This window comes from Amyelois transitella, chromosome 4 (assembly GCF_032362555.1).
Source record: "Amyelois transitella isolate CPQ chromosome 4, ilAmyTran1.1, whole genome shotgun sequence".
NCBI classification, from domain to species: Eukaryota; Metazoa; Arthropoda; class Insecta; order Lepidoptera; family Pyralidae; genus Amyelois; species Amyelois transitella.
Genome location: NC_083507.1, coordinates 930,496 through 946,657, shown reverse-complemented (window position 1 = coordinate 946,657; position 16,162 = coordinate 930,496). Strand labels below are relative to the sequence as shown.

General features: G+C 36.9%; 2 protein-coding genes and 1 non-coding gene across 4 annotated transcripts; 1 reads left to right on the top strand and 2 right to left on the bottom strand.

Annotated features, from left to right (window-relative positions):
* Window positions 1-55: 55 nt before the first annotated feature.
* LOC106132948 (uncharacterized) lies at window positions 56-9,935 on the bottom strand. 2 transcript variants are annotated; one of them, XM_013332522.2, is made up of 8 exons: window positions 9,796-9,935; window positions 9,057-9,433; window positions 8,748-8,835; window positions 6,903-7,089; window positions 5,261-5,403; window positions 4,148-4,271; window positions 2,876-2,976; window positions 56-300 (listed from the first exon to the last, which is right to left on the bottom strand). In XM_013332522.2, the coding sequence occupies exons 2-8, from the start codon at window positions 9,419-9,421 to the stop codon at window positions 247-249; spliced, it is 1,062 nt and encodes a 353-aa protein (XP_013187976.1). In that variant the 5' UTR covers window positions 9,422-9,433; window positions 9,796-9,935; the 3' UTR covers window positions 56-246. The 2 variants fall into 2 exon arrangements, with proteins under 2 accessions (XP_013187976.1, XP_060810528.1); XM_060954545.1 differs by lacking the exon at window positions 9,796-9,935 and adding an exon at window positions 1,225-1,266.
* Window positions 9,936-10,098: 163 nt separating this feature from the next.
* Window positions 10,099-15,181, top strand: LOC106132912 (uncharacterized). Its single transcript, XM_013332484.2, has 5 exons — window positions 10,099-11,535; window positions 11,880-11,958; window positions 12,125-12,314; window positions 12,998-13,068; window positions 13,285-15,181. The coding sequence occupies exons 1-5, from the start codon at window positions 10,253-10,255 to the stop codon at window positions 13,408-13,410; spliced, it is 1,749 nt and encodes a 582-aa protein (XP_013187938.2). The 5' UTR covers window positions 10,099-10,252; the 3' UTR covers window positions 13,411-15,181.
* Window positions 15,182-16,037: 856 nt separating this feature from the next.
* Trnav-aac (transfer RNA valine (anticodon AAC)) lies at window positions 16,038-16,110 on the bottom strand. Its single transcript has one exon. It is a non-coding gene; the product is annotated as a tRNA-Val (tRNA).
* Window positions 16,111-16,162: the final 52 nt, after the last annotated feature.

The window sequence follows — 16,162 nt, the reverse complement described above, 5'->3', positions numbered from 1 at the left end:
TTTTGTTTAAAATCCTTTATATATAATAGTAAGTTGTTAAAATAAAACGCGGAGATGTTAGTAATTACATTTATTACCTGTCAAAAAAGACAAATAGCTTACAATAATTCCATGTACTTAGTAAATACAATTAGCTAGATTTATCGATACTGTATGTCACTGTAGAGTCTCAGGGACGCACACGCACAAACACACGAACATAGGACGACAACGCACGATATTGGGTTTTATGTCTTTGCGATAAGGTTACATTTGCCGGAGACGCTTGTTCGGCCTTTGCCCGTCGTTCATGAAACCTCCCTGTAAAAAAAAGAAAGCATTATTGCATAAAGTACAATTTAAAAAGTTACGCATTAAGACCTGATTAGACGCGATGGGTTTTATACAAACAAAAAAATCAAAATTTCAGCAATTAAATCGACCGCGTGAATGAGTCTCAAGTTAAGGTTCTTAGCAAGTTGTCATTCTTGCATCTCGTCTTTACCACCGTGAGCTAGTAATAACTATGACTACCTCTTAAACATAATATAATAAAAGTGTTTGACATAATGATAATTTCTAACTAAATGAAACATATCTATTGGAAACTGGTAATTTTAGGACAAGTCATTCTGAAACACTGAGAATTTTAAGAAATTGACCTTTTGACAATTGACTTTTTATGATGAGAGTCGACATTGCCAGATTAAACATTAATTTTTTTAATAAGCTGGCCGAGATCCAATACAAACGGTCGCATAAATTAGGGACAGAGTCGCCTAACCTAACTTTGACATAACAAAATCTTAAATAATAGATGTTATGTCCCTGGAGAAAAGAACAAAAACCGCAAGTATATCAACATTCCTAGAAAGATTATAAACTTCCCGTAATATTCTGAACGAGTGATGCAATTTTATTATTTTACGTCGACATTTCCGTTAATTTATAAATTTACCGATCTAATTAAACTGATGTGACGTCAATAAGTGATACCTTGTATCCAATATTGAAAATAAATCTATTCTATTCTATCTAGGTTTTACTAATTATTAATCGTAGGTGAGACGAGATGTCAACAAACAAGTTGCTTAGTCGCTGGGCCTTTCACCAACCAAAGAATCGTATAATTATTTTAAATCTTTTGAGTTAACCTAATGTGCGAGAGATAACAAGAAATATTTCTTGTCAATGTTTGTGAATAACCCATTTGATAATTCCTACTTATTTCCCTGGCTTTGTTACCTTGAGCGCGTGCGTTCAACTAACGTTCAACTACAGGTAACTCTGAAAAGAATGCATAGAGTCAGTCAGTAGCGAAGGCTGGTCGCGTAATATCTTCATTGCAAGCAGAGAAGGGCTGGTTCTAAAAATTGTGTGACGTCACGAAATTTACGTTATAGTGTACAGGTCTACCACTTTTATAAGTAACATCGGCATTGTTCGACGGCAAAGAATAGTACAACCGACCGCCGAATCTGGCCGAATGAAAACATAAGTGAAATAACGAACTTATTGCTACTACATAGGATTTTAAATCCCAAAACAATAGGAGTCGTGTATCTCGCTCATTATAAGTTGTACCAGACAAATACCGACTACCGCGACGCCGAACTCCAGACTTGCGCGTACGCAATTAGCCAATAGCGAACGGTTTTGATCCCGCGTTCAAATGGCGCACTATGATTGGCGCAGATATTTTCGCGCCATGACAAAAATTGATTTCTGCGCAGGTACATCAGTGTAACTTATTAAAGTGGTAGTACTGTACAGAGGTTGACAAGGCATATTTTGTGTCCTCCATCTAACTTGAGGTAAGGTTACAAGATCGTAAGAAATAAAGAGAAGACATAGCTTTTCGACGTGCTTGAATCGATTTTATAGGGGGTAGACACAGTCAGAAGAGATGGAATTGAGATTCAAATAGTAACAGGTTGCTTATTGGTACATCGCCTACAACAGGAATCCCTAGTTTCTAAGCCTATCCCTTAGTCGCCTTTTACGACATCCACGGGAAAGGTAAGTAAAAGTAAGTAAGGTATTTAGTTGTAAGTTATGGTATGAGAATAGATTTTAAATTCTTTTGTCAACTTTCCCCCCCGTTTCGATGAGATTGTTTCGCGATCTAAATTTTCAATACCGAAGTATGTATATATTTTCCCTGTGCTGCTTGCAATGAAGATTAGCTACTGCATTTCTTTGCACGTCATTCTATGCACTCGTTTCTTTATTATCGCTGTGTGAGCATGCAAAACCAAATGAAAAGCACGTTTGAAATTATTGCAAAAAAATACAGTAAACAATTTAATTGGATGACAAATAAAAAATAAATATACATATAGGTATATAAATATATAAAATATGCACAACTGGCTTGAAAAGTTGGGCTATTAGCCTTTTCCTTAGTCGCTGTTTACGACATACATTCATATAATCACGTCTTTATCCCTTGCGCGGTAGACAGAGCCAATAGTCTTGAAGAGGCTGGTAGACCATGGTCAGCTGTTTGGCTTTATGATAGAATTGAAATTAAAATAGTGACAGGTTGCTAGCCCATCGCATAAAAATAATCCCAAGCTTATAAGCCTAATTTCTAGTAAAAAAAAAAAAAAAAATTAAGGTTGGACAACCCTTATCGCTAAGGGGTATGAAAAAAAGATGTTGACCGATTCTCAGACCTACTAAATTTGCTCACAAAATTTCATGAGAATCGGTCAAGCCATTTCGGAGGAGTACAGAGACAAACATTGTGACACGAGAATTTTATATATGTATAAGATATATATAAAATATGTATGTGAAGGAAGTATGCAGAGATCGTGGCAAGAGGTAGTCTCTGCCTCCCCCCCCAGGGAAAGAGGCGTGATTTTATGTATGCATATATATATATATTTACCGGACGGCCCATGAACGGTTGCGGCGGCATGTAGGAGTTGACGGGGGCGAAGCCGCCGCGCGGGAACGAGCCGCGGCCGAAGGCGCCCCGGCCGCGACCGCCTGCCGACAGACATACGAGTATTATTGTAATGATACTGCTAATTTTAAGTCGCTTGCAGGGAGCCTCCGTGGTCGAATCGGTAAGGTGCCTGGTTGAAATGCGTGTAGCGCTTAATAGGGCACAGGTTCAAATCCCACCAACGGCGATGCGCCAATGACTATTTTCGAAGTTATGTATGAAGTTGTTTTAATATAGCTGCAGTTTAGTTTGTTCCGCCGCTTCTTCTACACATGCGCTTTAGAAGCGGGTAGTAGCTATAATTAGATTTAAGTGATGTGATGTCAATAAAGTAATACCTTGTATCCAATTTTGAAAATTAATCTATTCTAATACTAAGCAATGCTCTTAAGGTGTGGGAAAACATCATGAGGAAATCCCCCTGCTGCATATTCAGGCAAACTAAATTTGTAGCCATGATCGATCCAATACATACATACATACATAAAATCACGCCTCTTTCCCGGAGGGGTAGGCAGAGACTACCTCTTTCCACTTGCCACGATCTCTGCATACTTCTTTCGCTTCGTCCACATTCATAACTCTCTTCATACAAGCTCGGCGGTTTCGGGTACTTTTGACCTGACCCTTTACCAGGACGTCCTTAATTTGATCAAGATATGTTCGTCTAGGTCTTCCCACTCCGACCTTTCCCTCCACACTCTCCTTGTATCGATCGATCCAATACCGGTCAAGTTTACCCTGCAAAGGTTCCAGAGGTCAGACGGGAACTCCCTTCGTGTAAAAACCTGACTCACCCAATCCAGGATCCATAGTCAAAGGCATAATATACTCCAGGCTCCTCTCCAGAATGGTGGAGAATGCAGCCGGAGAACTAAAGCCACTAGGTGGAAGAAGAAACTAGTGATGTTGAACCAAATGAAAGTCAACCAATGTTGTGAAACCAAACGTTTTGACAATTATTAAGCGATATGAAGTATCCTATAATCCTATACAGTGCAGTTTGTTACCGCTTCTTCTGCACTGACGCCTTGGAAGCGGCAGTAAACTTAGTTTTTAAGTAATATATTTGACGTCAACCAAGTTGTTAAACCATACGACAATTATTAAGCGATATAATAATATCCTATAATAATGAATAAAAAATTTTGAATTTTTTGAATTTTGAATTTTTATAATAATGAATAAAAGTCTTGAATTTTGATAGGTCACCTCTGAAGTTCCCCCGGGCGTTGAAGGCGCCCCGGCCGCGGAAGTTGTTGCGGCCCGAGTTGGGGCTGTTGTTGGCGTTCGCCGGCGCCGACCTGTTCTGGCTCTGTGGGTGTTGTCGCTTGTTCTGTAAAAACAAAATTAACATTTTTAATAACATTAATTTTATACTTCTTACATACATACATACATATAATCACGTCTATATCCCTTGCGGGGTAGACAGAGCCAACAGTCCTGAGCGGACTGATAGGCCACGTTCAGCTATTTGGCATTAAGACTAAATAGCTGGCTAATAGTGGCTTTATACTTCTTCACTATTTTTTTTTTGACAATTGACAATGTCTTATAATTCGATTGAGCCGGCTGCACGCACGTAAAAACATGACTCATGCGGCGTTACCTCGCTCTGAGGCGTTTCATGTAAGGCTTGCAGTGCAAGCGAGAGCGCGGAACGAGCGACAAAGAGGCACAATCGGCCTTTGCGTTCGACATCCGTCTCTCTCCTACTTGAGTGAGCGATGCGTCTAGCTGCTATACTATAGTACATTTACATGTTTCGGTCGAGTATCAAGAGCAATGAAATGTGAATGTGGTGTATCATTAATTTCTTAAGACGTTGTCAAGTTCAACTATCGTCAGTAAACCGACTTTACAGACAACCGATTTTTCTTTTGATGTAGACGTATCGTTGAGAAAGTATCTCGTAACACAAGTCTCGAACTTACTATGAGGCTAATTCAGTGTGTGTAATCTGTACATACATACAAATGGTCTATGATGGTCACGTCTATATCCCTTGCGGGGTAGACAGAGCCAACAGTCTTGAAAAGACTGAATGGAATTTGGCTTGATGATAGAATTGTGATTCAAATAGCCCATTGAAAGAAAGAATCCCAAGTTTGTAAGCCTATCCCTTAGTCGCCTTTTACGACATCCATGGGAAAGAGATGAAGTGATCCTATTCTTTTTTTTATTGGTCCCAGGAACCACACGGCACAATCTATAATCGGCACGGCACAAATATATACGGTGTAATCTGTCCCGTATATATTTATATTTAATGTCCCATACATTAGAATAGCCTTCAATTAAAATAGTACGAGTGGTATGTACCTTGTTCTGATTGGCCGCGTGAGCCTTCTGCTCATCGTCGTCGCGGTACTTGGAGACGGTGATGAGGAACCCGTTGATGCGCAGCTCGCGGTCCAGCTTCAGCGCCCTCTCCACCGCCTCCTTCGCTTGGAAGGTCACCCGCACTGCGTGACAAGAATATCATCATTTATCACTACATAGTATAAAACAAAGTCGCTATTTTAGTCTGTATGCTTAAATCTTTAAAATTACGCAACGGATTTTGATGCGGTTTTTTGTAACAGGTAGAGTGATTCAAGAGGAAGGTTTTTATGTATAATAACATTTATAATCGCTAGTTTAACTTAAAATTTTTAAAACTTTATTTTTCTGCTTGGCTTTAGTCCCGGTTGCATCCTCACCACTCTGGAGAGGAGCCCGGGGTATGCCTTCGACCGTGGATCCTGGATTGGGTGAGGCAGATTTTTACATGAAGCGACTCAAGTCTGATCTCCGCAACCTTTGCAGGGGAACCTAACCCGTATTGGATATATAAATGAATACATACGGGACAAATTACACTGATTGAGTAAGCCTCGAAGTAAGTTCGAGACTTGTGTTACGAGATACTAACTCAGCGATACTTTATTTTATAATAAATACTTATATAGATAAACATCCAAGACCCAGTCCAATCATAAAAAGCGTACGCTGCGCCACAGAGGCGGTCAATATATGAATGTTAAACATCTATTTACCTGAATGAGGAGGTTGCCTCACGATGTTTTACCCTCACAAATTTTTAAATCTTAAAAAGTAGTCCTTGGTACATAGCCAAAGTGGGATTTGAACCTGTGCCTATTATGCGCATCACGCATTTTCACCTTACCATCTATCTAGATAGTTAGACATTTTGTTTTTTGCTCATTAGACGTTTCGCTTTGACGTTTTGCTAAGTTTCTGATCGGGAGGGGTAGATATCACCTTTATATTCACTTGATATACCTTTGTTAAGCATTGTAGGTTAAAAATATCACATTAGTGTGACCAGTCATAGTCCTAAAAAAAGATTTGTAATGGGCAGAGATGAGTGATGACGTAATACTCCATGTCAATGACCTTCGTTGAGCGCAAGGTCAAGATCAAAAGTTACAACCAAAACCATGTACACTTTATTATTGCGATGGCATTTTACCCGACTGCGAAATGAGAGTAATAAATTAATATGATATCTTTAATATTTCAACATGCTAAATATTATATTGTTTAACAAAATTTTCTGAGATTCATCCACAACATGTCATGTTATTAAATAAAAAATCAGCAGAAAACATGTTGTTTTAAGATTCCTCATTTTCTACTTATTAAAAAATTTTTTAGCTTCAACATACCCAATTCATTTACGCATTCCCCTAGCTACCCACTAAACACATACAAAAGTAAACTGCTTACACTGCATTAAAAATCCTGGCCGTAAACAAACCTACCAAGAAAAAGTTGAAACGTCAAAATCTTGTCCAATCACAAAAATATATTTCTACAGATAAAACACATACATACATAAAATCACGCCTATTTCCCGGAGGGGTAGGCAAAGACTACATCTTTCCACTTGCCACGATCTCTGCATACTTCCTTCGCTTCATCCACAGATAAAATCTATAGTTAAATTAATAATACTCACAGATCTTATACTTAGTCTTGCTGAACTCGTGTATATGGGTGACTTCGCCGCACTGTGAGAATAGTAGCTTCACGTAATCCGTGCTGGCCTCATACGGGACTCCCACCAGGACTGCGGTCTCCGCCCGGGATTCTACGGCCACGGAGATGCGGTTTCCATCGAGGACTGTACCTTCCTCGGTCAGGGCCTAGAGTTGTTTAATGAGTTAGAAATTGCGAAAATACAAAATCGCCTATAATCTTGAACGATGTTATTGAGGCGGGTTTCGGAGTAAGAACGAGCGAGATTCTCAATTAATTACTTAGAACAGAGAGGAATACCACTTTTAAAAGTCTTTGCCGCTGAATCAAACCGAAATATCGACTTTATTACAAGTACATTAAACTTAAAATCCAAAAACAAAATATGTTCTGCTATCTCGCTATTACATTCAATTAACTTTTTGATGAACTTTTAAAAGAATAAAATAAAATATAAATCATGTGTTCCATGTCATATAACATAAAAATTCATTTCCCACATAATAACGTTATAGAACTGAGATATAAATAAAGCTATTAAAAATATGTCAAGTCTTGCTAGACTGCCAGTTACAAACATTCTTTATTATATATATTCCTGAATTTCACAAAAGTGAAAGGTAAGATGATACACATCCAAATTTATCTATATTTCAAATTGAATTCAGAGTTGATTTTTAATAACAGTGGCCTATTCATATGGGGCCTGGACAATATCTCTAATTTAGTCAGATACTTAAGTCTTTTTACTCTTCTCTCAGATAATTATATTATTATGTATATTGCAGAGAAAAGTTTAATTTTCACATATGGGATGGAAAGATATTTCATGAATAAGAAAATGAATGGATTTTTGGTGTGTCTCATGATAGGTTAATAAGTGCCTCCTTTAATAAGTATTAACAACATAATGGAGAGGCTGATGTTCTAAGTTACAAGCTCTGCTTAGTTTGGACACCAGTCTCTCACAATTTTTAACTGTGATGTATAGATTTACTTGTGTATTATTTCTTAGTCAAAGATTACTGAGAAGAACTAAGATATTTTGAATGTGAATTAGACTTGGAATTAAATCTTGACTTAAAATCTTTTTACTACCTCACATGAGTAAGGCTAGTGAACTTATAAATGACTTACCTTTTGAAGATGAAGCATTGGGAGTCAAAGAGATTAATATTTACAATTATATAACATTAAAGTAATATTACCTTCCAACTGAGTAGACTTAGCAGATTAAATTAATTATCGTGTACTTTGAATAAATAAAAAAGATGAATATAACTTTATAACTTTTAGAATAATTTGAAAAGTCTTGCCAATGGAATGTGTGAGTGTTTTCCAGAAATATCCAAAAGTGGGAAAATAAAAAAGGAATTAAATACAAGACTTTATCAGAAGACATGTGGGAACAAGACTTGAAAAATTGTTATTATTTATCTTCTGGGCTAACACTATTAATCACCTTTTTTATTTATTTCTAAACTGCCTCTGAAATACACAAAAGACATACAAGGGCACAAGTTATATCAGCTGATCTACTACAACTTATACAGATTGCATAATTTTGATAAATTACAAAACAAAATCATTTTAAAACCAGAACAATATCCACAGTTTAGTAGACCAGCCTGTTGAAACATTCAAATAGTCACTCATTCCGCAGACTCCAGGGCAATTCGTACATAAACTTTAGGTGTAATTTGGAAAAAAATATAATAATCTTAGCCTTAATTGCGCTAATTCAGTACTCTGAACAACAGCGCATTTCTAAAATTAGCAACTATGAATCTCAATAGAAATAAAATGTTAATAAACTTATGTTTACCTTGTCCAGAGACTCTTTGTTTTTGAATTCGACTATAGCCGATAATGTCGGAGTTGTGGTCAGTTCAGTTACAATGATTGGACCACGTCTAGAAAGAAAGAAAATTTCTCTCATTAATACTCCGTACTGGACGGCTCATTCTGACTGCAATTCGCACCTCAGAACATGTCAATCAAAAATTAATTAAGTATAATATTGTTACATATGTATTACTTAACCATATTTAAGCCATGACATTTTAAGGACTGATATTTGAATGTTAGCAAATAAGTTTAATATCAGAGTTATAATGCCAATAAGTATACTCACTTGACACTGAGAATTTCTCCATGTTTTGAGAACAGTTCTTTGAGTTTGTCTTGGTAGTCAAAGAGGTAGCTCGAAGGAAGATTCTCAACAAGCAATTTACCAGATTCAACCTTCTCTTCTTTTTTTTCTTCTTCCTTTTGTTCCCCATCTGCATTCTCTTGGCTTTCACCCTCTGCTTGTTCACCGCCTTCTTCCTCTGCTGGAGTGTCGTCCATCTGTTCCTGTTGTTCTGAATCTCCGTTGTTTTCCTCCCCGTCAACTTGATCCAACTCAGTTTCTGCGATCTGCTGTTCTTCAGCAGCGGCAGCAGCCTTTGCCTTCGCCGCCTGAGTCTTAGCGCCACGGCCCTTCTTTTGAGCTACCATTTTCACGGTTGTCTAAAAGTTGATTGATATTATAAATCAATTTGAGATATATAGTTTCCCGCCACTACATAGTCAATTTTCATCGAAACTTATCTACTTGGCGCCTATTCACATGTCTCAAGGACAAAATCGCAAATGCGCGTATTAAATTGTTACGATTATAAAAATATAAATATCTACATGGACTAAGACAAATATTTGATTTTAAACTCCGCAAATGAACGTAATAACGGTAAATACATCGTTACAAGCTAATCGCGCCATGGAGCATGGCGTTGTAGCAAACGGAAAAAGCCGAAGTCATACACAAGGAATTATTCATTTTTGTACTGAATAACAAGTTGTTTTAATATGATATTGGGTGGTTAACTTACCAAGATGCTATATGCACTTGGAATCAATCGTAGCACGAGTTTACACGAATGGACGCCAAACTAAAAGCAATAATAACACGAAACCGGCATCACGCAAGCGCATCCGCCATTACAAAAGTGAGGTTATTAGTGTTGCCATAATAAAAGACGCGCAAGATATCGATTGACGAATTTATATTGACGTTGACAACATTGACGTGTAATCGTTTTTATTATGTGTAGGCTCTGTGTGAATATGCCTAAGCCCGTGGCCCGATAATCTCAACATGTTCATGTCACTGTCAAATTAACTTGCTGTTGCTGTTGGAAATCATAACCTTAAATCGAAATAACCTTTTTCTATTTCTTTGCGCATGTTTTGATTAAATAAAATAAATTATATTAAAGATTGCAATAAATAATACCATGTTTGATTGATTTTATCAACGAGTTTGATTCCTGAAAGCTAAAATCAGAAATGTTCCCTAAGAAATCCAAGTCTTTCGACTTAAAGCGGAGTCCCGCCGACAAGGGCAAAAACAACAAATCTTTTGATTTTATTTCTTTGTACAAATCCGCCGCAGGAAATGGTAACTCGGTGGTTGATGAGGGTGGCGACGGCATTGACAAGGAAAATAGCTTCAGGTCGCAAAATGACACATCCCACCTAGGTTCTCCTCTTAAGAAAAAGAAAGTAAAGCAAGAACTTTTAGACATATCTAGAATAAACATAGACGGACCAGCTGTGGAGCCGAATTTACCTAATTCACCCCTCAATCAGTCTAAAGTTACATCCACACCGCGCACATCAAACAAGGACAAAAGCCAAGTGAAGTCTATTATGAAAAATACTTCTTCAGATGAAGCAGTGGATAGTTCACAAGTTTATTATAATAATAAACCAAAAAAACGGAATAAGTCTGTGAGTTTCATGCTTGAAGAGAATGAGGATGTTGCAACAAAGAAAACTCGTTCTGAAGAATCCCTAGCTGTAGGCAAAAAAAAGACAAAAGATCGGTTGAAACCAGTGAAGTCAACAAAAGTAGATGTCCAGGAGAAAAAACTAAAGAAATTAAAGAAGCAACAAAACAGAGTTGTTAGTGAAGACTCCTCAATGGAAACAGAACCTGCTGAAAGGTCCCGGCAATTGAATTCTCAAGTCAATGGTGTTGATGAAAGTTCTTCATTCAGTGAGGAAAACAAAAAACAAGAAAAGACTAAAAAGTCAAAGATTCATAAGAATCCGAAAAACACTGACTTTAGTACGGCATCAACAACATCAGAAAACAATATAAATGAAGAAAAAATTGATGGGAAAAGTAAGAAATTGAACAAGAAAAAACGTAAGGAAAAACCAACAAAACTGACTGACACTGACGTTGAAGAGCCGGCAGCGAAATCTCGCAAGAAGGATGTCAAACCTGAGGTGATTGCTGAGAATCTCGAAAATCTTAGTATCGGAGACAATCCGCATACACTGACGAGTTTGCTTGATGAAATGACGGTTGTTGACAAAGATAGGAAGAAAAAGAGTAAACGCAAGAAAGATAAGAATGATAAACAGACGAGTACGGAGACTGATAACAGTGAAGGCACCAAAGAGAAGGTGAAATGGGCAAAGAACTGGAATAGGGGGAAGAAAACTGCAGCGGATAATGTGGCTTCAGTGATAGTTGAGAATCTGCCTTTGTCCCTGATCTGTAATTATAAGACCGTCCTAACTGAGCACTTTGAGAAATGCGGGCCCATCAAAAGAATTGGGTACCTATGTTGCTATTTTATTTCATTTCTATAAACATATAGAATCTTGTATAGAAAAAGAATTTAAATTTCCAAATGTTTCCAAAGTTGAGTTTATTTATTTAACATATATACATTAAACACGCTGTTTTCCTTGAGAGGTAGGCAGAGGCTACATCTTTCCACTTGCCACGAACTCTGCATACTTTTTTCGCTTCATCCACATTCATAACTCTCTTCATGCAAGCTCGGCGGTTTTGAGTGCTCTTCATTCATTACTATATAACTTCATTATTTCAAGATATGATGTACAAACATAAGAATAGTTGAAAGCTTATTTATTTCATGCATTGCAATTGTTTCAGGGTCGCTGAAGCTTATCCTGATGATTCCACAGGTTTCACAACCACTATACTGTTTGAAAGTGAGGGGGCAGTTACTGAAGTGAGTTTTATTTAGGACATACATACATAAAATCACTCCTCTTTCCCGGAGGGGTAGGCAGAGACTACATCTTTCCAATTGCCACAATCTCTGCATACTTCCTTTGCTTCATCCACATTCATAACTCTCTTCATCACCAACAACAACTACTATTAAATGTTTCCAGGCTCTGACAGAAGATGGCGCTGTGATCGCCGGCAACAGCATCCAGGTGAAGCGGCCCCTCCCCCCCACCGAGACCACTGTGGTGGTGCGCTCGTACGCGCCGCTGTCTGACCAGAGTGTGTGTTCAACATTCAGCGCGCACGGACGCATTAGAAGCATCCGTAGACTCGTCAAAGGGAAGAAATCTATGGGTGAGTAAAAAATACTGATTGATAATATTATGATAGCACAGTGTGGTTCCCGGCACCGATAAAAAAATAAAGAATAGGACCACTCCATCTCGTTCCCATGGATGTCGTAAAAGGCGATTAAGGGACAGGCTTATAAACTTGGGATTTTTCTTTTAGGCGATGGGCTAGCAACCCGTCACTATTTGAATTGAAATTCTATCATTAAGCCAAACAGCTGAACGTGGCCTTTCAGTCTTTTGAAGACTATTGGCTCTCTACCCCGCAAGGTATATAAACGTGTATGTAGAAAAATGTATGTATGTAGAAAAAAAGGTTTGTGTTTTTTCATTGCCACAAGCCCAGTAACTTGACGGAGAAATGTTATATCCCATAACTAGCTGTGCCCGCGACTTTGTCCGCGTGGAATAGTTATTTTGGGCATCATTGAAGCCCTCAAGGATGAATAATTTTCCCCGTTTTTTTTCACATTTTCCATTATTTCTTCGCTCCTAATAGTTGCAGCGTGATGTTACATAGCCTAAAGCCTTCCTCGATAAATGGTCTATTCAACACAAAAATAATTATTCAATTTGTTCTTGTGATTAGCGCGTTCAAACAAACAAACTCGTCAGCTTTATAATATTTATTAGTATAGATTAAGACAAAATGACAATGTTATAATAATTTTACGTTTAACTTTATAGATACGGTGTTCATAGAGTTTGATGGCCCAGAGGCAGTACGGCGAGCCATCGAGTTGTCTAAAGGCGCTAAGGTAAGTCTTTTTTCGTTCTTCACATCGTATTGCACAGTTCACGAATTCGAATAAATCGATCATGGAAAATTCGAAGATTATCGATATAAACACTAAATCGCGGATGTATATACTTAATACCTATTTTTAAATCGATTTAGAGACAAAAAAAAGTAACTATCTTATTCACGCGTTAGCATTCCTAGTAAAATAAAAACAATTTATTTCTCTCTCAAGGTGGGCGGCAAGAAAATACACGTGGCGCAATTCGAGGTGAGGAAAAAGAAGGTCAAGACATCAAAGGCGCCGACAAACAAAGCGGACAGCGACGGTGAAGCCGACAGTGAACATTCTAATGACTAACACACTAAGATGTGAACTGGGGGAAATTCCCGTGGGAATTTCGGGAATTTTAAATCTGAAACTGTTCTTCGATGTTCAATCAACAGCATATCAAATTACCCGAATTCAACGCAAATTAGCTTTTATTACCGTGTCATAGAGTTGCATGCAGGGTTCATTGATATGCGGTTGACTGTACTATTTATAGACTCACGATATTGCTAAAAAACTATCAGAATTAAACATATCAGTGCGTCCGTTCGAAAATGGATCTTAATTCGTAACGGTAAGGCACACAATCCTTAAACATTGTGAATTAGCAGAATCATATGTTAACGTATAATGTGCTTAATTGTAATAAATTGGAATCCATTTTTGAATGATATATATTTTTGAAATATACAGCGTGTAACGGAAATGGGGTATAAGTGCGGACGTTTTTTTGTTTGAATTTTACTCTCATCTGTGAATCTAGTATATAATTGTAGCTAGTCGAAGTTTGGTCATTTTGTCTACTTACAGTTCGACGGACTAATTTTTCGTCATTGGACGATTGGATTAGTCATCAATGTGAGATTCGTCGGCAGAAAAGTAATACTCTTTTACGTCCATGATCGTCAGAACAGTTTCAGACCCCGCAGCGTTTCACGCGCGACGCCGTTTTTATCGCGCAGAAAACTATCGCTGTCCCGTTTAACGACATAATAACATCGAGCATTAAGTCCACCTGTTGTTTATATTTTATGTCTATAAAGTTTAAATTAATAAAAAAGTTGAACAGCGAGAGTTTTCGCGCGAAAAAAACGGAGTCGCGTTTTGTTTCATAAATCTAAATTCAATTTATTGTTGTCATGTTACGGGGACAGATTTCTGGAATTCTTGCGTCGAAAACTCACTTTGATATTTACAAATTAAGTATTTAGGTATAGTGCGGTCAAATTAGACAAAAAAGTAAGAGTTAGTAACAAGCTGAAAATAAGTGAAATTAACAAAATAATTAAAACATTACAAAAAATATATATACAATTTATCACGTCTATATCCCTTGCGGGGTAGACAGAACCAACAGTCTTGAAAGACTGACGGGCCATGGTCAGCTGTAAAGCTAACTATATATATATTCTATGTATAATTACCAATTTTTAAAACAATGATGCATATTGTAAGGTAATCAATACTTTTCCTATCGTATTTTTCCGTTTCTTTCATATTTTTCCGTTTTATTAATAAAAAACATGAAATATTTCATTCTTATCTTTCTTGAAACTTTCTTAAAAATCTTGTATAAATACGAGGGAATTTGAAAAAAACCGAAAAATTTGCCGCTTTTTTCGACACTACCGACACATATAATTATGATAAATGTGTTATCATTAAAATATGTTTTAAATAAACTTATTTTCAGCTTGTTGGTAATGCACATTAAAAAGCTAGGAATGTCTAAGATAGACCTTATTTCTAAATTAAAAAAAATATTATTCAAGTTTGGACCCCTTGGTAGGGTTCCCATCGCGCAGGCAGCGTTCCCGCGCTGTATTGCAGTAGCAATACGCTGCGCAAGAGAGCTGCCCGCGCGAGGCGCACCCGTAATCATCGAATATGCATGAACAGAGTAATGAGTGTGGAGGAAGCGGGAGAGGGGGTGTAAGGATCGTAGCAAGTGGAATTCCATAGTCTCTGCCTACCCCAATGGGAAACAGGCGTGATGGTATGTATGTATGTATAAAATTTGAAAGTAACAATAAATAAAATGTATAGGTATGTATTACATTTTTATGCTATATAACAATGAATAGGACCACTCCATCTCTTTCCCATGGATGTCGTAAAAGGCGACTAAGGGATAGGCTTACAAACTTGGGATTCTTTTTTAGGCGACAGGCTAGCAACCTGTCACTATTTGAATCTCAATTCTATCATTAAGCCTATAGCCTATATCTATATTAATAGCTGAACGTGGCCTTTCAGTCTTTTCAAGACTGTTGGCTCTGTCTACCCCGTAAAGGATATAGACGTGATGATATGTATGTATGTATGTATGTATAACAATGATTATGAATGTTATTGACCTTATTTTGTTTAAAAATTAAGAGATTGTAATTTTGGATATTACTAGACCTAGAATTTAACATTGTTCTTGTAATTCTTTCTCTGTTATGTTGTTTACTTTTTCGAAGAGATTAAATATTTTTTTCTCTGAAAAAAAAAGTAGAATAAAAACCTTATTGAGTTGTTGAAAAAATGTAGTATCCTTGCAGGATACCAAATATTCTTCAACATTTATTTAATTTTGTTTTAAATTTTCAGGGAGTGAAAATATAATTTAGAAAAAGTAAACTTGCGATTAAGTAAATCTGATATTGATTTTGATCTATGATGAATGTTGGATTTTGACTTTGTTGTCTATGAAATATAATTGATATTATACTGTTTGTACTACCCCAATTGAATTATACACGTTAACTATTTAAATATACAGTGATATTGTCAACCATTGTTGTATGCGATAAATAAAATCTTTGTTAAATTTATTGTTTTTTTTTTTATTTTAATGTAATTTTTTTATAATAAAAATAATAATACGTAAAACTGCCTTAAAAGAATCAGTAAAACAAATAAAAAAAAGTATATTTAGTTAAAAAAATAATTGTTTCCGCCCGGGATCGAACCGGGGGCCTTCTGCGTGTTAGGCAGATGTGATAACCGCTACACCACGGAAACTCGACAATGAGTGTTCAAATTATCGATAACTATAACAAAAAACTCGCTTTCT

Excerpts from the sequence above, each read along its gene's own strand:
- LOC106132948 (XM_013332522.2), bottom strand. The coding sequence starts at position 9,421 with ATGGTAGCTCAAAAGAAGGGCCGTGGCGCTAAGACTCAGGCGGCGAAG. Across the intron at positions 8,836-9,056 it reads GGAGAAATTCTCAGTGTCAA|ACGTGGTCCAATCATTGTAA; the intron begins GTGAGTATACTT and ends CTTTCTTTCTAG. Across the intron at positions 4,272-5,260 it reads ACGCGGCCAATCAGAACAAG|AACAAGCGACAACACCCACA; the intron begins GTACATACCACT and ends TTGTTTTTACAG.
- LOC106132912 (XM_013332484.2), top strand. The coding sequence starts at position 10,253 with ATGTTCCCTAAGAAATCCAAGTCTTTCGACTTAAAGCGGAGTCCCGCC. Across the intron at positions 11,536-11,879 it reads GGGCCCATCAAAAGAATTGG|GGTCGCTGAAGCTTATCCTG; the intron begins GTACCTATGTTG and ends CAATTGTTTCAG. Across the intron at positions 12,315-12,997 it reads CAAAGGGAAGAAATCTATGG|ATACGGTGTTCATAGAGTTT; the intron begins GTGAGTAAAAAA and ends TTAACTTTATAG.